Source organism: Eschrichtius robustus, chromosome 11 (genome assembly GCF_028021215.1).
Source record: "Eschrichtius robustus isolate mEscRob2 chromosome 11, mEscRob2.pri, whole genome shotgun sequence".
Classification (NCBI taxonomy): Eukaryota; Metazoa; Chordata; class Mammalia; order Artiodactyla; family Eschrichtiidae; genus Eschrichtius; species Eschrichtius robustus.
In genome coordinates, this window is record NC_090834.1 from 57,411,978 (window position 1) to 57,439,508 (window position 27,531).

At 38.6% G+C, this 27,531-nt stretch overlaps 1 protein-coding gene across 6 annotated transcripts; it reads left to right on the plus strand.

The window, feature by feature from the left end:
- Window positions 1–48: 48 nt before the first annotated feature.
- On the plus strand, window positions 49–27,531 carry ALG8 (ALG8 alpha-1,3-glucosyltransferase). Of its 6 annotated transcripts, none has more exons than XM_068555564.1 (13): window positions 49–167; window positions 4,847–4,925; window positions 10,750–10,943; window positions 14,006–14,115; window positions 15,331–15,398; window positions 18,714–18,840; window positions 19,102–19,205; window positions 20,010–20,135; window positions 22,407–22,506; window positions 23,749–23,854; window positions 25,203–25,300; window positions 25,618–25,690; window positions 27,052–27,531. In XM_068555564.1, the coding sequence occupies exons 1-13, from the start codon at window positions 73–75 to the stop codon at window positions 27,281–27,283; spliced, it is 1,512 nt and encodes a 503-aa protein (XP_068411665.1). In that variant the 5' UTR covers window positions 49–72; the 3' UTR covers window positions 27,284–27,531. The 6 variants fall into 6 exon arrangements, with proteins under 6 accessions (XP_068411665.1, XP_068411662.1, XP_068411666.1 ...); XM_068555561.1 differs by having other exon boundaries at window positions 20,010–20,130; window positions 22,367–22,506; window positions 23,715–23,854; XM_068555562.1 differs by having other exon boundaries at window positions 59–132; window positions 20,010–20,130; window positions 22,367–22,506; window positions 23,715–23,854.

Genomic DNA, 27,531 nt, shown 5'->3' on the forward strand with positions numbered 1-27,531 from the left:
ACAGGGCCTTCCCCGCATGCGCGGGAGCGCGGAGGCGGGTCAAGTTGATTGAAAGCGGGTGGCGCCGTAGCAATGGCGGCGCTCGGAGCTGCGACAGGTGGTGGCAGTTGGTTTTCGGCTTTGGCGCTCGGGGTGACTCTTCTCAAATGCCTTCTCATCCCCACCTAGTAAGGGACCCGCACGGCCCGGGGCTCGGTGGGGAGGCCCCGCGGTCGGTCAGGGCGGGAGAGAGAAGCGTGGATGCCCCTGGGTGAGAGGAGGAAAGGGAACTTGAAGTCATGTGATCGCTGCTACCCCTTTGCTATGCTTCCCACTCCGCCCTTTGAGTGTTATTTCACCTGTGCACTAGATCATAGCCCTGATGGCTGGGGTCAGGGCTGGCACTGTCTGACTTTAATGTTTCTGACCTCAAGGTCCTCTTCCTTAACATGCAGATAAACAACACCCACCTCCAACATTCATTCAGCCAGTACAGTATTTATCAGCTGCCTCCTGTGCTAGGCACTGTTCTAAGTCCTGGAGAGGCATTTGAGAAAGACATTTCTGGGGAAGTTGGTGAGGCCAGATAGACAAACAGGAAAGTTTCAGATTGCGATGAGGTCTGTAAAAGAGGTAGAGAGTGGCTACCGGGCAAGGCTTTACTCTCCTCTTTTAAGAGGTGATGTTTGAGTTAAAAGCTGAAGGATGAAAAAGAATAAGCAATGTCAAAAGTAGTTCAGGCATAGGAAAGAGTAAGTGTAAAGGCCCTGTGGTAGGAAAAAACTCAGGGCATTCCAGGAACAGAAAGTGAGCATTGTGGCTGAAGAGCAGTAAGGGAGGAGGAGAGTGACACAGGATGAGGTAGGCAGTAGTCAGGTCACACAGGGTTAGACTGCTGTGCGACAAATGGATGCAGACCCAATACTGAAAGCATGGGATCCCATTAGGAAAATACCACGCAGTGGTAATGTGTATACAATGGGTACTCAGTATTTATTAATATTATTAATATTGGCTTCCACATCGGTTCATCCTTCCTATTTCTTCTCCCTTGACTTTTCCCCTCATTCCTTTGCTCCCTTCCCAGTTTAGTGTTTGGTTTATTGGTATCCTTTGGTTCAAGTTCTTGGTGACCTCTCATTGGGTATGGAAGAGCTGTATGTATAGAATGTAAATCCATACTGATGTGTGTATAAGCAGTGAAGTGTATATGTAGGTTCAGCAAAATGACTTACAGGGACTTGGGAAAAGAAGACGTTGGTCAGTTGAACTTTCTGCAGAACTGAAAACAAATAAGAAACATCTTTCTCTTGTAAAAGCAAATTGGAAAAATCCTTCTAAAATGTAGGAAATTCCTTTCAAATCAGAATCAAAGGGAATTTTTTTTTTAAACCGTGGATATAAGGTGATGTTCCTTGCTTTAGTTACTTCAGCCTAGAAATGTGTCTTCAGGGTTGTTATTTTGAATACTGCTGTTGCTTCAGGATTAAGAATGTATGTAGTTGTAGTTAATGCTCTGCTTCTCAAACAGGAAACCCCTGGGATGTGAGAGGGAAGCTACAGGATAAATGCAAAAGTATTCACCAAAATGTTTACTAACTGCTTTATTATGAACCAGGTACTGTGGCAAGGTACTAGAGGGGAAGACAAAATGGATATGATCCCTAGCCCTATAAAGGGTGTAGTTTAGTGAAGATAACAGTCCCAGAAATAAATCAACACAAATATGTAATTACATAACAATGCTGTCTTAAGTGTTATGAAAGGAAAGAATGGGATCCTATAAGGCAACTAACAAGGGGGACTTACTTTAGATTGGGTGTCGGGAAAGGTCTCTGACATATAATTGTAGGCCTGAAGATAGACCCAGTACATGTCTTTTCTTGAACATATGTATGTGTTTCTATTGAGTATGTTGGGGAGGAAGAAATTTTTCTCTACCTTTCTAGTCAGGTTCTGGCTGGTCTAAGAATTCAGTTGACATGAGACAGATTCACAGGAGAAAATCATCAAACAAAAGTTTAATAACATGTACATGGGAGAGACTCGGGAAAAGGGAGTAACTCACCAAAATGGCTGAAGCCCCTCACCTTAAATACCATGTTCAGCTAAAGACAAAAGAGGATGTTGGGGGTAGTAGTTTGGGACTTCAAAGGGGAGAAAGGCAATTCACATATAAATGTTTGCTGGGCCATGAAGAGACAAGAGTGGACTCTAATCTCTAGGTTCTAGTGAGTTTCCCTCACCACGTGTAGCCCATATTCTTTGCAGATATCAGGGGTGATAGCTCTATTCCAGGAACAAGCCATTTATATAAATTCTTTAGGCAGCTAAGAGGGAGGTAAAAAGAAAGACTTCTTGAGTCTTCTGTTTCTTAAAAATAATCAGCTTAAATCAATCCTCATGCCAAAAAGACACATTTTGGGTTGGCAAATTTTGCTCCCCTACAAGTGTATACCTAGAAATGTAATTGCTAGGTCATAAGATCAGTTGTGAATTGTGATTTTGAGAAATCTGTAGGAAATTCAGGTGACGTTGTCAGCAGGAAGTTGGAGATGTCTCTCTTCTAGAACTCAGGAAAGAGACCAGGGTTGTATATTGTGATTCGGGAGTCATCATTACACAGTTCTTAGTGGAAGCAATAAATGTGAATAAGATTGTGCAGAGCAGAGTAAGCTGCATAAGAAGAAGACCAAGAACTGAACCTGAAAGAACATCAACATTTGCTTGATGAGTATTGGAATGGGAAGCCATGAAAGAGACATGGAAGGGGTTGGCTAAGAAACTCACGAGAGAGTTGTCACAGTGGAAATGTATAAAACATTAGAAAAGGTAAATCAGGTTTTGCTGTGGAACTCATTGTTGACTTTGGTGAGTGGTTAATTCAACAAGAATGTATTGAGCCCATCCACATATCAGGTGCTGTGTAAGATGTGGAGGGGAAGTAAAGCAGAGTAATAAACAGAAAAGTAAACTCCTGCTAAAGAGGAGTGAAGGGCACCAGAATATGCCACCCCAAAATATGCCTCTTTGGTGTAAGGATTTTTAGTTTATTGGTATCCTTTGGTTCAAGTTCTTGGTGACCTCTTGTTGCGTATGGAAGAGCTGTATGTATAGAATGTAAATCCATACTGATGTGTTGGGGACCACTGCTTTAGATGACTCAGAGACTCTTTTCACTTAGTATTGGGTTGGCCAAAAAGTTCGGGGACTTATTATCTTGGGGAACTGCAGACATAGGAGAAGCTCTGAAAACAGTAAAAGTTACTTTCAAGGAAAATTTACATTAGAAAGGAGGCCTGTACCTGGAAAGTAACTATTACCAGAGATCACTTTTTCATCTGAGAGACTTAGCTGCAAGGCAGAGCAACGTTTGTTTGCCAAACATTCTCTTCTCACCTTCCCAAGAGTTGCCTTCCCCCCTCTTTGAAGCGCCAGCCCCCTACCCCTCTCCTTAGCTCTCATGATGGTAGATAAGCCTCAATCACCTGGCCACCTTTTGAGTCTCATCTTGTATCTTTTGGGGCTCCTGTACATATGTATGTAATTTAAATTGTCTTTTTTTTCCTCCTGTTATTCTGTCTTAGGTCAATTTAATTCTTAGACCAGCCGCAGAACCTGGAAGGGTTGAAGGGAAAACAATTTTCCTCCCCTATATATAGGGGACATACTTGGATATATTTATATATAGTGAGAGGGGGACCAGTAAACAGAATTTGGAGACATGAGAAAGGCAGGGCAGGGGCCTTTTCCCACCTTTTCTGTCTGATGAACTCCTGCTCATCCTTGAAGATCCAGCTTCTGTGTGAGGCCTTTGCCAGATAATGAATCTTACTAGAATTGTTTGTGAACAAGAATAAGTCACCTCTGAGCAATAGCCTGAGGGCCTCCCTTAAGGAAAAGTATGGGCTTTTGGTCAGCCCTTTAGATCAGGGGTCCCCAACCTCCAGCCACGAACCATTACCGGACGCTCCCCATAGCTCGCATTACTGCCTGAGCTCCACCTCCTGTCAGATCAGCGGCAGCACTATATTCTCATAGGAGCACCCTACTGTGAGCTGCACATGCGAGGGATCCAAGTTGTGTGCTCCTTATGAGAATCTAATGCCTGATGATGTGACGTGGAGCTGAGGCGGTGATGCTAGCGCTGGGGAGTGTCTGCAAATACAGATTATCATTAGCAGAGAGGTTTGACTGCACAGAGACCATAATAAATCAATTGCTTGCAGACTCATATCAAAACCCTATCAGTGAGTGGCAAGTGACAATTAAGCTGCATCTTACGGAGTAGACCAGACATAAGCAACACACTTTGGGTGTCACTGTCTCCCATCACCCCCAGATGGGACCATCTAGTTGCAGGAAAACAAGCTCAGGACTCCCACTGATTCTGCATTATGGTGATTTGAATAATTATTTCATTATATATTACAATGTAATAATAATAGAAGGAAAGTGCACAATAAATGTAATGTGCTTGAGTCATCCCAAAACCATCCCCCCACCCTGCCTGCTCTGTAGAAAAATTGTTTTCCACAAAACCAGTCCCTAGGGCCAAAAAGGTTGGGGACCACTGCTTTAGATGACTCAGAGACTCTTTTCACTTAGTATTGGGTTGGCCAAAAAGTTCATTTGGGTTTTTCCATAACATCTTACTGAATAGGTTCCCCACCTTTTCCAGAAGGAGGTCTGGTCTCCAGGTAAGTGAGGTGTTTCAGGATTATGTAAAATACCTATTTGTGTCTTTATAGGATAGTGAGCTGTGACTATGTAGGGGGTGTTGGTCCATTTAAAAGCATAATTTTAGAAATGTGAGATTGATAAATGTTATGAAATCTCATTTTATTCATCTGATTGTTTTGAGTAGCCATTCCACAGATTTTGAAGTGCACCGAAACTGGCTTGCTATCACCCACAGTTTGCCAATATCACAGTGGTATTATGAGGTAAGTTTTAATTTTCACCTTTTTGTTTTTTTTTTAAGATGATGTGTGAAATCATGTAAGTATTATTGATATTAAAACAGTTTTCCCTGTGATCATAGGTTGAATAAATCTTTATAAAAATTGTAGTCTTTCCTCATGTTACCGAACCGAACTTCGGTCCCCTTGCCTGGCACGCACAAAGCATATCTGCTGATCCTGGGTTATTGTGAAGGAAAATACAGCGTTTATTGCAGGGCGCCAGACAAAGAGAACGGGCAGCTAGTGCCCAAAAGACCTTGTTGGCTTAAAAAAATGCACAACGTCAGAGTTGTGAGTTAAGTTTTATTTGGGGCAAAATGAGGACTGCAGCCTGGGAGACAGCATTTCAGATAGCTCTGAGAAACTGCTCTGAGGAGGCAAGGGGGGAGCTAGGATATATAGGAGTTTTGCAGCAAACGGCAGGTAGTCGGGAGCATCAAAAGATTACTGTTAATTAAAGAAACCAGATATGTCAAGTTAAGGAATTTAGCGCTTTTCTATATATGGGAAGATGCAAGGGTCTGGGCTCACTGAAATCTTTCCTTTGATATGCACCTCAGCTATCTGGGGCCAGTGTCCTGTATTTTCACATCCTGAGTTTCCTCAGGGCTCATGGTAGGGAGTGGCTGCAGTCTGAAGACTGCTAGGTGGCAGGTATTCTTTCCTTTCTGAGTTCCCTCAGGGCTCACCATCTCACCATCAGGTTGTAGCTGCCATCGCTGATGACTGTGAACTTGCCAATGGCTTTCAGGCAAGGGTTTTTAAAGGCCACAGTAGGGGTGAGGGTCACAGGGTGCATGATCAGCTCATGGACATTTTTCTAATTGGTTGGTGGTATGGTCATAGGGTGATGTTTTGGGAAGCTTTTTTTTTTTTTTTTTTTTTTGGCTGCTTTGGGTCTTTGTTGCTGTGCGCAGGCTTTCTCGTTGCGGTGGTTTCTCTTGTCATGGAGCATGGGCTATAGGCACGTGGGCTTCAGTAGTTGTGGCGTGCTGGCTCAGTAGTTGTGGCTTGCGGGCTCTAGAGCACAGGCTCAGTAGTTGTGGCACACAGGTGCACAGAGATGTTCCCGGACCAAGGATCAAATCTGTGTCCCCTGCATTGGCAGGCGGATTCTTAACCACTGTGCCACCAGGGAAGTCCTTGTTTTGGGAATCTTAATCATCAACCTTCTGGTTCCAGTCTGGGGTCTATGTGCTTGTGGTCAGCATATAGTCACCATCTCCACTGAGTACGGGGGTCTTAGTTTCTGGGTAGGCCCCGCAGGGTCTTACTCGGTTTCAGTCCCCCCTTTTCTTTGATACTCCTCAATTCCTGAGGAGAACATGGTGGGACAAGAAGGGGAATAAAGTTTTGGATAGAGAGGTTAATCATAAACTCTGCAAGGGAATTTGGTTTTAGGAGGAGTCAGTTTCATTCAGTTCTGCCCTCTGGAACTATTAGGGAACCCCTTTACTTCAAAATGAGTTTCCCAAATTATACATGGGGAATTATAATATTTGCCACATGCTTTTTGAAAGAACATTGGATTGGGAAAGAGGGAAAATTGGATTCAAGACCTGGCTCTGCATCAGCATAGAAAATACATTTCATCTCTCTGAGCCTTGGTTTCTCATCTGGCATATGACGATTTGGAATGAATTATTTCTAAGATCCTGTCTCTCCCTAACATTTTGTGATTTATGAGGACAGGAATAATCAAATGTGATGTGTAGGTGTCTGGTAATATACAAACCATTCTATTCTATTATTACAAAAACGATGTCTGTATTTTTATTTCTGGTATGAGTTACTAACTTGCATATGATACTTCATGGAAAACAGACATCAGCTCAGAAATGACTTGATCAAAAGCAGCACTCTGCTGTCAGGAAGATTTTTTTAAGACAACCTGTAAAGTCTTCTGTGAGTTTGTTGTCACTTCTTGGGTTTTTTGGTCAGGTCGGAATAGTCCTTTGCACTGAAAAAGCTTGAGAACAATTGACCTAATTGACCAAGTTCCTTCTCACATAATAACACTACAAGTGTTTCATAAGAATGCTAAGGAACTTTAAGTAGTTTCTTTAGTGTGAAGTATTTCCATTTGCATGTATGCATACCAGTGAGGAAACTTTTTGTGTGGCCTAGTGGTCCAGAGGTTGGGCTGTGATTTCAGACTGCCTACGTTTGACTTTCAGCTCTGCCACTTAATACCTATGCTGGGCAACTGTGGGCAAACTACTTGACCTCTCAAAGCCTCCATATCCCCAACTATTAAATGATAATAAATAATTATTAGGATGAAATGAATATAATGTATGTGATGTGCTTAACATAGTACTTAGAACAAATGTGCTCATTAAATATTATTAAAGGTTATTTATACTTAGCATTATTAATATAATGACCTTCAGCCTGTAAATGAAAAGGCAGTCCCCTGTCTCACCATTTCCTCCTTGCTCTCTGACTATCCTTTCTTAGTCTCCTTTGCTCACTCTTCTTCATCTACATGCTCTTTCAAAAGCTGGTTCCCTCTGCATCTCTTTGTGGTCCCTTTTTCTTTTTTTTTTTTTTTTAACATCTTTATTGGAGTATAATTGCTTTACGTTGTTGTGTTAGTTGCTGCCCTTTTTCTTTTAATTCTATAATTCTTTTTGGCTGTTCTCTCATTTACTCCTATAACTTTCACTACTACCTGTTATCTTAGTACTCCTAAAACTGTATTTAGGCCAGAGCTGTCTCCTGTTATTGGCTTGTTTTAGATAGAAGAGGTTTATGTAAAAGAGATTCTAGTAATGGTATACTTCTTTGTTCTTCCTGCCCTCCTCAGCAATAACAACAAAAGAAATCAACAAGAAACAAAACTCAAGTGCAAGGTTCACAGTAGGATATAAGGCTGGAGAGACACATGCCTCAGGTCTGGAAGGTCTTTCTGCCATACTAAGGAGAGTGGACATGTGAGCAGTGGATTGTTTTGTAGAGCCCTTCTTAGCTTTGACTTCTAGCTTACCGTTCTGTTCTGGACTCAGATTAAATTGATTGGTTGATTGGTTGGGAAAGACATTAAAAAGACCCATAATAAATATTTGTGGAATGAACACAATTGTTTTGAATCTTTGTTGACCTAAAACAAGTAGACTGCCAGTTATTTCTCCAGCAAAAATGGGTTTATTCAGGATCAGCAGAAAATAGCAATTCAGGGTCTGCAACCATAGCGAGTCATGTGCAAGTCCCCACGTAGCGCATAACGAGGGAAGGAGAATTCTTTCAAAGAGGGAAAAAGGAAGTTGGGAGGGCTAGAGTAAACAGAGTCCATGGCTTTTCATTGGCTGAGTTGTGACAGTCTGAGCTCTTTGCAGGAAAGAAGAGTCTTTCTTCTTGCTGTTGGGCTCTGCTGTCCTCCTAGGGCCTGAGACCTCCCCCTTCTGGCCTCCTGATTCTATCTTAATTGAGGTTTCTGTTTATTAATTTTTACATCTTCATATGTAAAAATGAGGTTGGATGTTTTTGTACTTGAGGAAACAGCTCTGTTGTGGTAGCTTCCCGAGCTAATGGATTTGGAGTCGGAGACCCAGATTTGAGCCCCAGCTCTACCACATATAAGTGACAGAACTCTTCACTTGGGAGGAAATGTTAGCTAATCGCTTTCCTGGCTTCCCAAAAGCTGTTTAGGTAAGATGATGGCCCCAGCTGGAAATCCCTGAGGTCAGGAGGGCCTTCTGGGCCAGGTTTGGTAAGTCTTTGTGGGGAGAAGGAGCAACATACAGAGGGTGCCTGAGGGGTGTGGGATTGGGGACGGCAAGGGAAGGACAGGGACGTTTTGTTTTGGATAAATGACCATCTCAGGCAGCACCTGTTCCTTCTCCCAACTCTTTTCATGCTTTCTGTTCCCCATTTTATTTAAAGTAATAAATATGTCGATAAAATAAAGTAGGAAAATCTTTTAGACTTCTAATAAAATAAATGGCTCTTTAAGGGTAGAGTGAGCTCTGACATAGAAACTGTGGCTGGAAACCACAGATGTTAATAAAGTGTAGATTCATGTTGAATTTCTTGAAATTGTATGGACCAGTAATTTCTAAACTTTTTAAAAAATATATACCCTAGCCAGAAATCATTTTTGAGCATTCACTACCCAAGAGGTCTTTATAAATTATAAAGGCAAAGCCCTATTAATATACTTTTAAAAATAGAAATTAAGAAGGATAAGAGTAAAAAATAGAATTTCTCATTTTTCTTTCCATAGTTCAGTGGGTCATCACCCCACATTGGAGATTTGGGATTAGAGAAGGAACTTTTCATAAAGGAAAATTTAATGGGTGGGTTCATAGCCTGAGTGCCCTAGACAGAGAGCCTCTGGGTTGGCCTTTGCATTTTATACCTGCACGGGGAGTAAATAGGCTACTTCTTATTGAGACCTAAAGTTTTCATTCATCCTTATCATGAACAAAGAGCTAATAAGTAGTTTGAGTCTCTCTTGCCTCATTTTATACTATGGAGAGACCCTAAATAGTAGTCCCTGTGGGCACTCAGTTAGTACCCAGTGAACCCTTAGTGCACTTCCAGAAGGAGAGGAGTTTTCCATTGAAAAGAGCAACAAATGCAGAGTAGGGAGATTATTACTGTCTCAGCTCTTCTAGGTGCAAGATCAGGTTTAGTTTTAGGGACATGCTATGAGGATAGTAATGTTTTAAATGATAACAATTAATAATATTTACTGATACTTAGTTTATATCTGGTTCAATACTGTGTGTGTGTATATATATATATATGTAAAATTTAATAACCCATGAAGTAGGTACTGTCATCCTTGTATGAATGCAGAAACTGAAACAAAACAACAAAATATAGTATCATGGGGCTTCCCTGGTGGCGCAGTGGTTGAGAATCTGCCTGCTAATGCAGGGGACACGGGTTCGAGCCCTGGTCTGGGAAGATCCCACATGCCGCGGAGCAACTAGGCCCGTGAGCCACAGCTACTGAGCCTGCGCGTCTGGAGCCTGTGCTCCGCAACAAGAGAGGCCGCGATAGTGAGAGGCCCGCGCACCGTGATGAAGAGTGGCCCCCACTTGCCACAACTAGAGAAAGCCCTCGCACAGAAATGAAGACCCAACACAGCCATAAATAAAAAAAAAAAAAAAAATATATATATATATATATAGTATCATAAAGTTCATATATAGTTTATATTTTTATATAAAGTTTATATGTTTTTATAAGATCTATATTTTCATTTAATCATTAGTGACCATTCATTCATTTAACTAATGATTATATAATATATCAGGAACTTAATAAATGCTCAGGATACAAAAATGACAGAGTGGTTTCTGCTCTCAAGGATCTCATGACCTAGTGGAACAAAAGATAAGTAGCATCAGTGTAGCATTTTGTCGTTTATAAACATATTTCATATGTATTAACTCATTTAGTCCTCACAATATCTCATTTTACAGATAGGGAAATTGAATCTCTGGGACAGAACTTGAACTCAAGCTAGTAAATCATTCATTATGCCTTAGCTCCCTTTTTATATTTAGATGAGTAGAACCATGTCATAACCAAGTTTATTATTAAAAGTTTTCAAATTAATTTCTTGTGAAGTATAGTTGACTCTAAGGAAATTGAAGACTGTATTAATAACTTAGGAAACACGTTTTGGTGTTCTGCTCAGTCTTAACAGAAAATTTTCTATTTATGGCATATTTTAAGTATAATTTCATCATGTGTTTTTTTTAAAGATGACAGAATGAAAATTTCCAACCTTTGCACCTTCTTTATTTATTCAGTTACTTAGGATATATTCTATCTTCAATTTTTACCACAGGCAACTTCAGAGTGGACCTTGGATTACCCCCCCTTTTTTGCATGGTTTGAGTATGCCCTGTCACATGTTGCCAAATATTTTGATCAAGAGATGCTGAATGTCCGTAATCTGAATTACTCCAGCTCAAGGACCTTACTCTTCCAGAGATTTTCCGTCATCTTTACAGATACACTCTTTGTGTATGCTGTCCATGAGTAAGTCTGAGAATGTCATTTCCTGTGGAGGGTGTTGAGGAAATATTATAGTATTAAATAGTATTAACTTGTTCCTCATTTGGGGCAAACAAAGTTCATATAATAGCAAATGCTAGAACAGTCCAAAATGGTTGTGTTTCAAACTTCACAATGAGTAATTACAGCAAGCAGTCTAGCTGAATCTTGTGGAAGAAAATGGGGGCTAAGGTGCGGTTACAAGTTAGAGGTAGAACAAGAGATTGTGAATGTTGTGAAAAGTAGTCCCAAGTAGAGTTCCAGGACCGTTTCTCCTGCCCAAAGTGGCTCTACATGCTTCTCTTTCCTTCCTTGTAGCAGACTACCAGAGGCTGCCATGACCTACCCTATTCTTTGGGATATGCATACCTATGTACAGCACAGCACAGTCATGTATACATATGCATAATGCTAACCACCAATGGAGTTTCCATTCTAGTAAACTCAAGAAATCTTACTGAGTGCTTTTAGTTGTAGTCTCTGGATTCTTTCCTTCACGAAGACTCTTCACTAATTTTAGGTTATGTTTATATTTTATATTTTTATGTTTCGCATATTTTACTTATAAGTTACTTTTTTTTTTTTTTTTTTTTATAAGTTACTTTTAAGTAGGTGAATACACGTACGTAGAATATTGTGCACAGTGACTTCCAAGTAGTGATTTCCCAGTTAATGTTGATTTCTATTCTGTCCTAATACTTAAGCCTGCTGGTATGATTGTGACAGAGCAGTAACTGGTGTCCATTCAATGACCTTTGTCATAAATAGATCATTTCTGTTTGTGAGGTCTTCTAGACTGAACTCTTGCCCCATTCAGTAGAGTCCCTTGGGGATGTTTTAACCCCCTGCTCATTTTCATGGAATAACTGCTGTTTGGCACCCTGACCTTCATTCTCTTTATGACCTAGCAAGAGTTGAAAGGGAAGGTGATATGTAAATGTACTCCTTTTAACTCAAAATGTTTAAATTCACACTCTCAGGGAAAGTGTATACAGGCAGAGAGAGGGAGTAGAATTCATTTCCATCTACAATGTAGAGGGAACAGTTAAGTAAGATAAAAATCTAGAACAAGGCACTTTGTATAGATTAGTAACTTACTTAATTTTCTCAATTACCCTGTAAGGTTACTATCTCTATTTATGAGGAAACTGAGGCTCCATGGAGGAAAAGCAGGACACCTTTTGCTAACCCCTATTTAATTGCATCTTTATTATGTCTTCTTTTGGTTTTAGATTTCTTTGTTTTTAGAATTTGCTGATATTCAAACGAAACACATTTTTTTAAAATCTTTTTATAGAATAATACAGCCTTTTCATTGTCAAAATTTTGGAAAACAGAAAGCAATTATACATACACACAAAGTAAAAATGACCCATACTCCTGCACTTACAGCTGTCACTATCAACATTTTGGTGCATATTATTTCAGCCTCTTTTCTGTATCTGAATTTAATTTTTATAAAATAAAAATGGGATCATACTGTTTTGTCACCTGGTATTGTCACTTAATTACTATATTTCTACCTTTAAATAACATACATTTTTTCATAGGAGTTTTTAAAATTATTTGGGCAATCAAGAGCTGCAGGTTTGTGGCTCTATTCTTTTTTTTTTTTTTTTTTTTTTTTTTCCAATTCCCTCCACCACCCTCTCCCAAACTATCACAGGTCTATTCTTTTTTTTTTTTTAATATATTTTTTAAAAAATTTTATTTATTTTTGACTGTGTTGGGTCTTCGTTGCTGCACACAGGCTTTCTCTAGTTGCTGCGAGAGGGGGCTACTCTTCGTTGCGGTGCACGGGCTTCTCATTGCAGTGACTCCCCTTGTCGCGGTGCATGGGCTCTAGGCGCACAGGCTTCAGTAGTTGCAGCACGTGGGTTCTGTAGTTGTGGCACGTGGGCTTCAGTAGTTGCAGCGCTCGGGCTCTAGGGTGCACGGGCTTCAGTAGTTGTGGCGCATGGGCTCAGTGGTTGTGGTGCACGGGCTTAGTTGCTCCGCAGCATGTGGGATCTTCCTGGACCAGGGATCAAACCTGTGTCCCCTGCATTGGCAGGCAGATTCTTAACCACTGCGCCACCAGGGAAGTCCTCACAGGTCTATTCTTAACTTGGCTGGTATCGTAATATATAATTTGGAGTGCTATATCATTCTGGTCTGCATTTTTTAGTTTTAAGGACTAAAATAGTGTGTGCCCTCTCAATTTTCAAAATCCTTACATTTGGGTTTTTGGTGGATGGTTTTATTGTTTGTTTGCTTTATTAAATGAAGACTTTGTTTTCCAAAAAAAAAAAAAATGAAGACTTTTGTTTCAAATCAGCATAGCTGAGAAAGAGACATGGAACTGGCCTTGAGGCCTTTCTTTCTGCTACCACCTTTTTAAACAGTCAAGAATGGCATGGACACCCCAATCCCTGTGTCTAATCTAATAAACTGACAGAGAAGCAACTAAAATTTTTCCAACCCATTGGAATTTCTTGGGAGAGGTGACACCTAAGGACACCTTAATTGGAAAATTGTCAACATCACCAGAACTGGACTCCATCACCTTTCTTTTTCCTCCCTGTTAATAACTAGCAACATTAGAGCTGTGATTTGGGTGCAGTCATATTGAAGGACTACAAGAAATTCTCTTGGAGTCCCTTTCCTCCTTTTTAAAAAGAAAACTCCCATGGTCCTTGAGAAGTAAATTTAATACTCTGAATGAAAGCATCTAGCATGCACTGAGTACTCCATAAATACTAGCTTCATTTCCTTCATCCTTTCTCTCCTTCATTCCTCCATCTCTTTCTTCCTTTTTTTTTTCTTCATATTTGGGTTGATATAAACCTGGGTTTTCTGACTGCTATTCAGCCTCAGTGTCGCTTTTTAATCATCATTTTCAAAATAAAATAGTTCCACATTAAAAAAAAAAAGAATGGCATGGACACTTTATCAGGAATGGCTAATCAAATGCATCAGAGTATTTCAGAGTGTACTCTGTAGAAGTATTATGGTGTTCTAATGAAGATTAAATTTGTTTCTGATTCTTTCCTCATGTTCCAATATAGGTGCTGTAAATGCATTGATGGGAAAAAAGCAGGCAAAGAACTTACAGAGAAGCCAAAGTTTATTCTATCAGTATTACTGCTGTGGAACTTCGGGTTGTTAATTGTAGACCGTATCCTTGACGTTTTATGTACTGTTCCCTTACTTATTTGATATATACTAAGTATAAGATTAATTCTTTCTGTAATGGTGATTCTGAAATGTGAGCTGCTTTTGAAAGTGGATGTGGGGTGGGTTAGTCAGTTCCCCAAACTGTGGTCTCTGCCCAACTTCATCAGACTCTGGTTGTTAGAGCACTTTGTTCCCGAAAAGTTAGTGGTGACGTGCAAGAACCAGTTAAACTGCCAGTAAAGCAGTATACTGGGACTTGTTAACTGTCTTTAGATTAATCTAATACACATATCTTTAATAGTTTATAACATTATTCTAAATACCTTTTATAGGAAACGGCGTATCACAGTGTCCATATGGAAACAGGCCTTCATGGTTTTCTGCCATCTTGGCTTATGACATATTAATAGGCAAAGTTCTTAAATCCAAAGGGTCTGAATGGGGGACTTCCCTGGCAGTTCAGTGGTTAAGACTTCGCCTTCCAATGCAGGGGGTGCGGGTTTGATCTCTGATCGCGGAGCTAAGATCCCACATGCCTTGTGGCCATAAAACCAAAACATAAAACAGAAGCAATATTGTAACAAATTCAACAGAGACTTTAAAAATAGTCCACATCAAAAAAATCTTAAAAGAAAAAACGGGGGGGGGGGGGCGGTTCCTGAATGTAAGTAAAATCCGAATGATAGAAGCCGAATTTCTACAGTTTTCATACAGGTAGCCAGGTGTGGAAGAAAACACCTAGACTTTGGTTTAAGTCTGACCTGGTCTTGAATCTCAGTTATGAAATTCACGTAGTGTTAGGCCATGAGTGGATTAATGCTCTGAGCTCTAACTACCTCACAGGTTCACTGTATGTGTACTATAAACAATGGAATGCTACATGCAGTGGCCTTCAGTAGCTATTAGGTCCCTTTCTCATCCCTGATTCTAAAAAGCAAAACAAAACAAAAAACTCCTTTAGTTGCTGGCTCTTTAAGGTACAGAAAATATGGGAAAGTTTCCTGGTTTTCTTCTTAAACATAAATTTTAATTTAAAAGTTTGTCCAGGATTTGGCTGTTTATAGAAAACACTTTTATGAAAAGTCCAAACTGGTAGTAATATTTTTGTCTTTAATTTACCTATAAAGGAAGCATTTGCAATTTTTATACTTCGTCTGCTGGCACAGTTCATTGTGAAATTGGTATCCTCTGTTTTCTTTCCTTGACCTGAGTCCAGATATTCATTTCCAGTACAATGGTTTTTTATCTGGATTAATGCTACTCTCTATTGCACGATTATTTCAGGTAAACACAAAATAGGCTAATTATATTAGTTTGGTTTTTAGCTTGTAAAGGTGATAGGTAAGTTTATTTGACCAACTGTTTTGAGTTGCCAAGTGCTATAGACACTTTTATTGAGTATTTCTCACAAATTCCATCTTCTCTTTTAATAATACTTTTCTCCATTTTACAGATGAGAAAATTATACTCTAAAAACTTGTTAGAGTATGGCAGGCCTAAAATAAACTTGAGTTTCTATATTTGGTTGGGATCATTTATCCAGGAATGAAATCTTCAACAGTTTATACTATATAGTAACTGTGATGGTGGGGCCTTAACCATCAGCAGCATGTAGCATAGTGTAATGGAAAGTATGGAATTTGGAACCAGAAGACCTGGGTTGAAATCCTGAATAACCCTAATAAGCTGTGTGACTCAGACAGGGGTTATTCAAAAGCATTCGCTGCTTCAGATTGGATACGTTATATATAATATATTATTGAGTAAACCTTGTAACTATTCTGTGAAGTTGTTAAAAGTTTCCTCCTTTCATAGAGGAGGAAAGCGGATAATTCAGATTTCTGGGACACTCCTCTGTACACTGAATCAGAATCTCTGGGATTGGGTTTTAGGAATCTCCAGGGAATTTTGATACGCCATCAGGTTTGGGAACCATTAACCCAAGGCAAGTCTTTCAACCCTCGCAGCCTCAGTTTTCTCATCCATAAAATAAAATTTACCCTTGATACATTCTGTTTATAAGATGGGGCCACCTACCTCACAGGGACTTTGGAAAGATCAAATTCAATAATCTATCTTAAAGTTCTTTGTCAACTATAAATGTCTGGATAAGTTTTTTTCTTTTAACCATAAAAAGCCACATTATACATGGATCATAATTGGTGTTCAATGAATGAATGTGGATGGTTGTTGAACAAATGAACTAAAGTTTAGCTATAGAACCAGCTAGACTTTCTCTGAATCTTAAATAAATAATAAAACCGGTGGAGAGATTTGGAAGCATCCCATTGTTTTTGCCGTATCGTTCCTAACGCATCTATTCTAGACCACACCTGATGAGACAGTGAAAGGAGGAAATTGGCTTTTCATGTTCCCTTTGGCAGTTTCTCATTTGATCCTTCCACACCCCAGGACCCCAGGACCATTATCTCATTTTATCCTTCCAAAATTCCTGTGAGGTAGGTAGAATGCAGACTTCTTTAGTTATAGTCAACTCAGTTTGGAGGTTTTTTTTTTTTCTTCCTAAATCAGAATGCCTTTAATTCTCCTAGGTAGTTTGTTAGATCTAGTACTATTGGCACAATACTTGGTGCCTTCAGCCTGATTGTAGTTTATGTTACCTAATATGTAATATAAGATTTAAGTGATTCTTTGTTAGCATAGCTTTATGTGTAATCATTGGTACTCTCATTCCCAGATCCTCTCTGGAAATCAGCTCCAGCTATTGTATAACTATAAGAGGGTGAAGGTAATTAACTTCCCTAGGTTCCTTAAGGAGAATCTGTAGTGTGTTGTTATGATGATGTATCTTGTACTTCAGCATCAAACTTAGTACTTAATAAATATTTGTTGAAATAATGAATTTATGAACCGACTAGGCTCAGTATAAAAGCTGGCTGGAATCACTTGCCTCTGTTCTCCTTATATTACATTTAAACCTTTTTATTATAGAAAATTTAAATTATATACAAAAATGGAGAAGATAGTACAGTGATCTAAACACGCACACACAGAGGATTATTTTGAAACACATCCCAGACATCATATTTCATTTGTTAAGTATTTCCAAATACAGGCAGACCTCAGAAATATTGTGGGTTCAGTTCCAGACCACCACGATAAAGCAAATGTTGCAATAAAACTAGTCATGTGAATTTTTTGGTTTCCCAGTGTATATAAAAGTTATGTTTACACTATACTGTAGTCTGTTAAGTGTGCAATAGCATTGTCTAAAAAAATGTGCATACCTTAATTTAAAAATACTTTATTACTAAAAAATGCTAACCATCATCTGAGCCTTCAGTGAGTTGTAGTAGTAACCTCAAAGGTCACTGATCACAGATGACCATAACAAGCATAGTGATAATGAAAAAGTTTGAAATATAGCAAGAATTACCAAAATGTAGCACGGAGACAGGAAGTGAGCAAATGCTGTTGGAAAAGTGGTGCCAATAGACTTGCTCAATGCAGGGCTGCCACAAACCTTCAATTTGTAAAAAGCACAGTATCTGTGAAGTGCAATAAAGCAAATCGCAATAAAACGACATATGCCTGTATATCTTCAAAACCATGTTTTTTTTTCAATATGGTAAAATACATATAAGATAAAACTTACCATCTTAAACCATTTTTTTCTTCCAGTTTTATCAAGATATAATTGACGTACAGCACTGACATACAGTTTAAGGTGTACAGCATAATGATTTACTTACATACATCATGAAATGATTATCACGATAAGTTTAGTGAACATCTATCATCTCATAAAGATACAAAATTAAAGAAATAGAAAAAAATTTTGATGAAAACTCTTAGGATTTGCTCTGTTAACAACTTTCAGATGTAACATACAGTAGTGTTATTTATATTTATCATGTTATATATTACATCCCTAGTACTTATTTATCTTATAGCTGGAAGTTTGTACCTTTTGACTGCCTTCATTCAGTTCTCCCTCCCCCATTCCCCACCTTTGGTAACTACAAATCTGATCTCTTTTTCTTAGAGTGTGTTTGTTTTTGCTAGTTGTTAGTTACACAACTTAGTGATTCAATATTTCTATCTATTTCAAAATGATCAGCACATAAGTCTAGTTACAATCTGTCACCATACTAAGATATGACAATATAGTTATTGAATTTCCCACACTGTACATTTCATACCCATGACTCATTTATTTTGCAACTGGAAGTTTGTACTTAATCTCTTAATCTCCCTCACCTATTTCTTTCCTCCCCTCTCCCATTTATCTTAAGCGTTTTAAAATGTACAGTTCAGTAATGGTAAGCATATTCACACTGTTGTGCAACCAATCTCCAGTGTTTTTATTTTTTAATGAACTTTATTTTTTTAAATAATTATAGCTTTACAGGAAAGTTGCAAAGATAATAGAGTTCCTGTACCCCCTCACTCATTTTCCCCTAATGTTACCATCTTATGGTACATTCATCAAGACTAAGAAACCAACATTGGTACACTCAGATTTCACCAGTTTTTCCACTAACATCCTTTTTCTGTTCCAGAATCCAATCCAGGATACTACATTATTGTGTTTAGTCTACCCTGAATTTTGAATTATTTACCTTTTAAATCTCCTAGAAAAGGCATATGGAAGGAGCATTTCTCTTTGCTGTTCTCCTACATTTCAAGCACATCTACCTCTATGTAGCACCAGCTTACGGTGTATATTTACTACGATCTTACTGTTTCACTGCAAATAAACCAGGCAAGTTTTAGTGATCATTTTATTTTTTCTTTATTTTATTTTATCTTGACTTGGTGGCTTGCTTTGTGAGAGGGTTTTATGAGGCACAACAGGTATCTCTCAGCTATTGATCCTATAAACCCTTTACCCATTCTGATTTTTCTCTGCTCTTGCCACATCATAAAGATTGGTGTACTATCATGGGATACTTCTAGTTTTGGCATATTGTATAAGTTATGGCTTTCCATGCTACTGGTTAATGATAATGTTCCTTTTCTGTAGATGGGTCCATCCGATGGAACAGCTTCAGTTTTCTCCGTCTTATTTCCCTGGGACTAATTGTTTTCCTAGTTTCTGCTCTTTCGTTGGGCCCTTTTCTAGCCTTGGTAAGTCTTCTATTTGTTATAAAGAGTACATGTTTGTTGTTATTTAGAAAAAAATAATAAAGCCAGGAATATATAAAATAAGGAAAACTACTCCTTTTTTACTCCTTCCCACTATGACTCCCCAAAGATAGGATGTTATTCTTTCAGACATTTGTGTGCTTATGCAAATATGTATGTGCATATATTTGTATGTTTAACTATATGTCTCACACAGACACACACACTCACACAGAGTTGCTAATAATTAGTCACAGATTTCCATATTTGCTAATTTGCTTGTTTGCTATACTTCAGTTGTAACCTCAAAATCAATACTCACAGTGCTTTCACAGTCATTCATTGACAGCAAACATTCTAAAGTGCCTAGAATGTTACAGATGTTCAACAGATGTTTTTCGTTTTTCACTTCTTCCCTCATGCTGAATTCAACTAATTAGTTTTAATTTCTGCTAAAACTGGGAAACATTACATCTCTCATCAAGCCTTCCCTGCCGTCCCCTTCTCTTCAGTAAACTTGGTAAAGCTGCAGTCTGTGTTCTCCTTTGCCCCTTATAAATTCTTCCATTATTATAATAGTATTGGACTGGTATTCAGAGTACTCTGATGTATCTTGTCCCACTTAACAGATGAGAAGGTTGGACAAAAAAGAGGTTCTGTGAACTGCTCAGGATCACACAACTACTTCCTTGAACAAAAACTGGAACTCAGACCTCATAACTTGCTACACACTATGCCATAGACAGTACCCTAGTTCTCTTTTTGAATTTAGAAAAGATTGATCACTGTTTAATCTCTTTTCAACAGAACCAACTGCCTCAAGTCTTTTCCCGACTCTTCCCTTTCAAGAGGGGCCTCTGCCATGCGTATTGGGCCCCAAACTTCTGGGCTTTGTACAGTGCTTTGGACAAAGTGCTGTCCATCATCGGTATGGTAGCATGCCTTCTTACTTTTTTTTTTCTTTGGCCGTGCTGCACGGCTTGTGGGATCTTAGTTCCCCGACCAGGGATCGAATCCGGCCCCTGCAGTGAAAGCATTGAGTCCTAACCACTGGACCGCCATGGAATTCCCTAAGCCTTCTTACTTAGACTATGAATATTGAAAGGACTAGTCACATTGACAAATGGAAAAACCTGCCTTGTGTTTTGAATGTGGCTGAGCTGGTTGTTCTCCAGCCCTGCGTTTCAGCTTTCAGAATGAGCAGGGGAGTGGTTCTAGGGACTGAGACTTCAGTGCAGGAAGCAGACTGCATTCCTTATAAAAGCTCTTTGTGGCAGTGAGGTTGTTGCTCCTTTCCTTGGGAAAAAAATAAACTTTTTAGACATTTTTAGAACGTAATTTTACCTTAAGCAAAACGTTATTCAGTAGTTATAACCTTAGTTTTAAACTTAAAAAATGTGAAGAAGCAGGAAAGAAGAATGTGTAGGTTGTGACTCTGGGTATTGAACCAATAAGGGAATGATAGCCATGCAGTTTAACATGAGCTGAGAAGAAAGGGAAACCTTAGGCTATGCTTTTGAGTTTGAGGTGTGATGAAAAAGAATTTATAACCTTTAGGTGGCTCTGAAAATAACTCTGTGGAACAACTCACAGTCTCTCATTTGTGAATACAGCCCAGCTTGATGGAAAATGGCAGGATCAAGAGAAGGACAGGTAAACTTTTCTGTAGTGGGACAGACAGTAAACATTTTAGGCTTTGCAGGCCACATAAGGTTTTGCTTACAACCTTTAAAAACGTAAAAACCTGTTGTGAGAAACAAATGCAACAATAAAGAAGTGCTAGGCTGTCAGTAGCAGGGGCTTTGGAACCAGACAGAACTGGGTTCGATTCTTCCACCTATTAGTTGTATGACTTAGGCACATTACTCATCTCTCTGTGCCTCAGGGGGGCAAAAAGTAATGGCTACAAAGCCCTTGGCACATGGTAGATGCTTAACACGTGGTGGCGGCTATTACTGTTTTGGCTACGTACTTACAGGAAATCGTAATTTGTTATTATTGCTCACCCACTGAGTCCAGCCTTGATGTACATGGCATCTTATAAAGTAAGTTCTTAACATTTCTAAAAGCTTTAAACAACCAGCATGATATGAGGTACAAGGGTCGCTTGCCTTATCTGAGTCAGGAAACTGTTGTACCTCACCTTGTATATCTGTCTCCTCAAGGATGTGGTGAATGGAAAGTCAGTGGCAGGTTAGGCAACTCTGTTTCAGGCAGATAGTTATTAGCTTTAAGAGAGAATCAGCAGGCTGAAGGAAAAAGGGACAAGGTGAATGAATAGAAAATATTTTGGTAGTCTACACCTTTCCCACATTTCACTAATTTTCAATGGCATTAGACAGGGCCATTCAGGTGCTCAGACTGTCCCTGACTGTTCTGTTAGCTTTTTTTGGGCTGGGACTGACATCATTATCGTCAGACTTGGTTCATTTAGTAAGTATTTCTTGAACTCCTATGTGCTGGGGATAGAAATAAATTAATTGTCATTCCTGCCTTTAAGGAACCGAGTATAGTAGAGGAAATGAACATACATACAGATACAGTGCAGTGTGGTGCACACAGAGACATGTATAACAGACCTTAGCCCACAAGAAAATCAGCTCTACTACCTGAGTTAGGAGCTTTCTCAGATGAGTAAGTGAATTAGGAGTTAACTTTGCAAAGTGAGTAGGCCATTCTAAGCAAAGGGAGTAGTCTATGCAAAGGGACACAGGTGTCAGAGTGGTATGTCGGCTCACTGTGGCCAAGCTGTATTTAACAAGATGGAGTAGATGAGGCTGGAGAGGTGGGAGGGGGCTAGATCATGGAAGACACTATGTGCTATGCTTAGGAATGTGGACTTTATCCCATAGGCAAGGAAGGATTCAAAGCTGGCCTGTGACATGGTAGACCTGTATTTTAGAAAGCTTGCTTCATTTTAGAGGTGAGAGCATATTGCTGTTCATGCTGCCTGCCGGCAAGGTTTCCTGTTCCAATACAGACAGCTGCAGTCTAAACTAGAGGCATTTTAGGTAGAATGGTGCAGGACTGAGTTAATGAAATCTTGACCTTGAAACAGTCTTAAGATTTAGTAGCTTATTCTTTTTCCTCAAGGAATTGATTGGTAAAATATGGTGTGCCATTAATCAAAACAGAACAAAATAAAATGTCTTTTTACTCTGTAGGTTTAGAACTGAAACTTCTTGACCCCAGCAAGATTCCCAGGGCCTCAATGACAAGTGGTTTAGTTCAGCAGTTCCAACACACAGTCCTTCCCTCAGTGACACCCTTGGCCACCCTTATCTGCACTCTGATTGCCATATTGGTAAGAATTCACACGTGGTCCTCATTTCTTGTGTTTTCTCTGCTTTTCTTTTGTGTGGCTGGTTGAATTTTAACTTTCAAGTTTTCCCAACTGTAGGATAAATTCCATGGCTGTAATCCTGCTGCAGATTGAGGCATTTCCTATTCTTAGGGTAACTTTGAACACTGTAAGGAAGGATTACTAGTAAAGCCTCCTTGAGAGAGGTTCTCACCAGAGGCTAATAGACCATCTGTTCACCGTCAGATGAGGAAGAAAGAAAAGCCCAGGGGAGGGAACTTGGACCACACCGTGGAGAAAGAGGACAATGTAGTAGGGACATCAGGTTTTTGTTTTCATCCATGGCTAACTGATAAAAACTCTAAATTTGTCTGTACTGCATGGATATTTTGTGATGATGGTAATGAATTGAGAGAGTCAACAATGGCTGTCTGAGCATGAGATAAGAATCTTATATGAATCAGATGCTGTTATAGGCATCATTCATAGCTGTTTTTGTTAGTGATCATGATGCCCTCAATTTCATGATACAATTTTAGTAAAATTCAACATAAATAACTTAATCATATCTAATTATACTCAGTTTTAATTTTGGTTTCTAAACAATCAAGTCTACTCACAAGACACCTGACCCCACTTAATTACGTGGCAGTACTGGTAGGTAGTTAAGCTCTGTTGGCCTACTTATCCACATGTTCTGAGTTTAAAACTTTTTTCCTAAAACTTCAGCCTTGTAAGCTGCACATGGAAGGCCATGGTTTTGTTGTAAATTACCCTCCAGCCCACAAAGTTAGGTGTTTGTTTATTAATATGCTAAGATCTAATTTATTATTAGCTCCACAATATCAATGAACTTTTGTAGTTTGACCTAATAGGTTCAGTGACTATTAATTAACTAATTATGAAGGTGTAATGTGAGTTATACTGGATATCCTAGAACTTAATTATCATTTCATATTAATTTTGATGAATAGAATTAATTTTAATGTGTTAAATATATATTTCCAAATGCCTTTTTTTTTTCCTGAGTAGTTGTTTTTATGTTAACTTTTGGTGGACCGTTCACAAAGCGAATTATCCCAGTTTGATGGAGAATAGTCTTAAGAGCTACTGTTTTTCAGAGATGATGTAAATTATATTCACCTGAACAATGTTTCAGTAAAGCCTATTTTAAATGATACTGAAGTTTTATCTTTGCCTGTTGTTTCTAGCCCTCTATTTTCTGTCTTTGGTTTAAACCTCAAGGGCCCAGAGGCTTTCTCCGATGTCTAATTCTTTGTGCCTTGAGCTCCTTCATGTTTGGGTGGCACGTCCATGAAAAAGCCATACTCCTTGCAGTTCTCCCAATGAGGTAAGCAGATAGCTCAGTCAGTCAACATTTCTGGCATATTTCACAGTGATCCTATTGTTTTCCATTTGATCTGTCGCTTCTTGACATGTTCAGTGGGATAAGCAAAGGCAAAGACATATGGGAACAGATTTATACCGGGACAGAATGGGGATGTTTAACTTGGGATCCTTGTACCTGTGTAGGTTCTAAGGTATGCAAAACTGCCTGTATTGTTCCTGCGTTTTTTGGTAAGGGGTACTGTAGTGATTAAGCGCCATGATACCAGGCTGTTACTTCTGGATATTGAATGGCAGCATAGTATGGAAAAAGCATGGACTTTGGTGTCATCACACCTGTGAAAATAAGGTCCCACAGTTCCTTGTTAAGTGTTGTTAGTCAAAGTAAGGATTGAGTCCATTATGGAATAATACCTAACACATACAGCACTTCAGATTTTTCAGAACTGTTTTTGTTGCTAGTTGGTTTTTTGGGGGCGGGGGTTGTTGTTTTGTTTTGTTTTGCATTCTTTCTTTTGAGCCTCACAACAACCTTTAAGATAATTAGGATAAATGGATATCATCCCCTGTCTTCACATCTGCAGAAACTGGGGCTCAGAGTTTAAGTGACTTATCCAAAGTCACACAGCTAGCAAATAGCAGGGTTAGGACTTAAACCTGAATCTTATCATGCTGAATCTTAAGATCTTTTCACTGTGCCATGCTAAAAAAAAAAAAAAAAGCATTTTAACTGCAGTTGTGTCCATTTTATATACAACTGAAACCCAATTAGATAGATGGTAATAGAATTAGCCTTTTTCTTAAGATTTTTCTTAAATCCTGAGAGAAATCATTTAAGCTCTGAAAGAACATTAAGCAAATTTGTCAGATCAGTATATGGCTTGTCTGGGTTCATTTAGCAACTTGGAGTTTCCAAATTAAAAAATAGAGAAAAACTTCTAATGTCTTTAGTTAAAATTCTTATTAAACACCAGCAGGTATGGGGCATTGTCCAAGAGAAGGGCTATAGGGTTGGAAATAAAACTCCAAGTCCTGTTTCTCTAGCTGCCACCACTAGGCAGCTCCCAATCCCACAATATTCCTTTCTTTGAGGAGGCAGTTACTCAGAGAGGCAAGATTCTTTTTTGAATGTTCCATGACTCAGTGTGGTGCATTCTTCTTTGTATTACTTAAAGTTTCCCACTAAAAAATTAATATTCTCAATTGAATTGGACTTGTAGCAAAGATCAGTATGTTATTTTATGCATAAGCCAGTTCTGGAAATAATATTCGATGCAGGTTATTCCAGCTATTTGCAAGTATAAGCTTCATATGATGTTTTAAGGAATTATTATAAGAACTTTTATTTTTAGCCTCTTATCTGTGGGAAAAGCAGGAGATGCTTCAATTTTTCTGATTCTGACCACGACAGGACATTATTCCCTCTTCCCTCTGCTCTTCACTGCACCAGGTAAGTAGCTTCTTTTAAGAGAGATCTATTTAATTGCCTTACCTTTTCATCAGAGCCTACTGATCAATACTGTCTGATCAATACTATCTGATTTAAACAACCTTAAAATCTCTTAGAGCTCATCCATTCTTTTAAATAAAACCTCCAACATGTCCCTAATTCTCAGTATCTTTGCATGTCACAAAAATGCACGGTTAAGCTCAGAAAGCATTCCCAGCACTATATAGCTGTGTCATTGTGATTATATTCCCTTAAGTACCATAAACCTTTCTCTTACCAACTTAATTATCATATGTACTTTTTTATTCTTTTAACAGAACTTCCCATTAAAATCTTACTCATGTTACTGTTTACCATCTATAGTATTTCCTCACTGAAGACTCTATTCAGGTAATCTAAAAAAAGTGCATTTAAAATTATATTTACTATTGTGAAATGTTTACTCATAAATGATTGATAAGCCTTTTAAATTTTATTTTTTAAGTTTTAATAGTAACATCACAACATTACAAAATATCAGCAGATAGCAGGAGAAATTACCCATATTCCATCACTCTCACATGGCAATACAGGTCATGGCTTTAGTTTGGGGGAATATTTGAGGAAGGACTACCCAGCTTAAACTAAAACTTTATATGAAAACTAAAAAATGGAATGTAAAATATGCATTATGAGTAAAACCACATAAATACAGATGCTTAAAACCAAAAGATATGTAAAAAATTCTTACGTATCTTAGAATTATGGGTGGAATTTTTTTCTTTTCTAAACTTAATGTTACCTATATAATTTTTTGAAGCTTGCTTATGGATTATATCCGATTGTGTTCGTGAAACCTCAAATGTTTAATTATATGAAAACTCAATTATAACCATATGACTCAGCAATTCCACTCTTAGGTATATACCCAAAAGAACTGAAAATAGGGACTCAAACAGATACTTGTACATCAATGTTCATTGCAGTTTTATTCACAGTAGCCAAAAGGTAGAAATAGCCCAAATGTCCATCAACAAATGAATGGATAAACAAAATAGTATATATACATATAATGGGATATTAGTCATCCAGAAAGAGGAAGCTCTGATATGTACTACAACATGGATGAACCTTGAAAACTTAGGCTAAGTGAAATAAGCCAGACACAAAAAGGACAAATACTGTATGATTTCATTTATATGAAATATCTAGACTAGGCAAATTCATAGAGACAGAAGGTAAATTAGTAGGTATGGGGACCGGTGAGAGCATTGGTGGTGCTGGATAGGGAGTTATTACTGCTTAATGTTTCCAGAGATTCTTTTTGGGGTGTTGAAATGTTTTGAAAGTGGATACTGACACAACATTGTCTATATACTTAATACTACTTAATTATATACTTAAAAATGGTTAAAATACCAAGTTTTATATTATTTTACCAAAACAAAAAATTATGTATTGTTTACCATATTCTTATTCCAATATCACACTATCCAACCCCCTTTCCTCTTCCGAATGCATAGCTAATTCTCTCTCAGCAACTTCAGCTAAGTGACAACATAGATGATGGTTGGGTAAATTTGGATTGCTGAGTTAATGTAATGATATATCTTTATCATTTTTTTTTAAATGTGAAATTCTATGCATTCTTTTGACTCTAGCTTTATCTGTACTTCACATCAAGACAGTGCAGGTGAGAAGCTTTAGCTGAGAAATGTTTGCAAAAGCAGAATGACTCATCTAAAATCAGACTCCTCTCGTTTTTTCTTCAGAAAAGAAAAACCTCTTTTTAATTGGATGGAAACTTTCTACCTCCTTGGCCTGGGGCCTCTGGAAGTCTTCTGTGAATTTGTATTCCCTTTCACCTCTTGGAAGCTGAAGTACCCCTTTATCCCTTTGTTACTGACCTCAGTGTATTGTGCAGTGGGCATCACACATGCTTGGTTCAAACTGTATGTTTCAGTATTGACTGACCCTCCTGTTGGCAAGACAAAGAAGCAATGAATAAAGGAACTGCTTGGATGTATTCCAAGCAATTATTTCATGGGAAATTAATCAGAACTTGAAGAAAGTTGCTGGTGGCATGAACCATTCATTTCAGTAAATCTGTTTGAGGACCTTTCTTCTAAACTTGGCCTTGCCCAGCTTAGCAACCTGATTGTCACCATGGTGAGAAGCCACTTGTCCTCCGTAAGCAGTGAAACACATCTGAAACAAATCTCGCCTTCCCCTATTAAAATTGTCTGAGATCA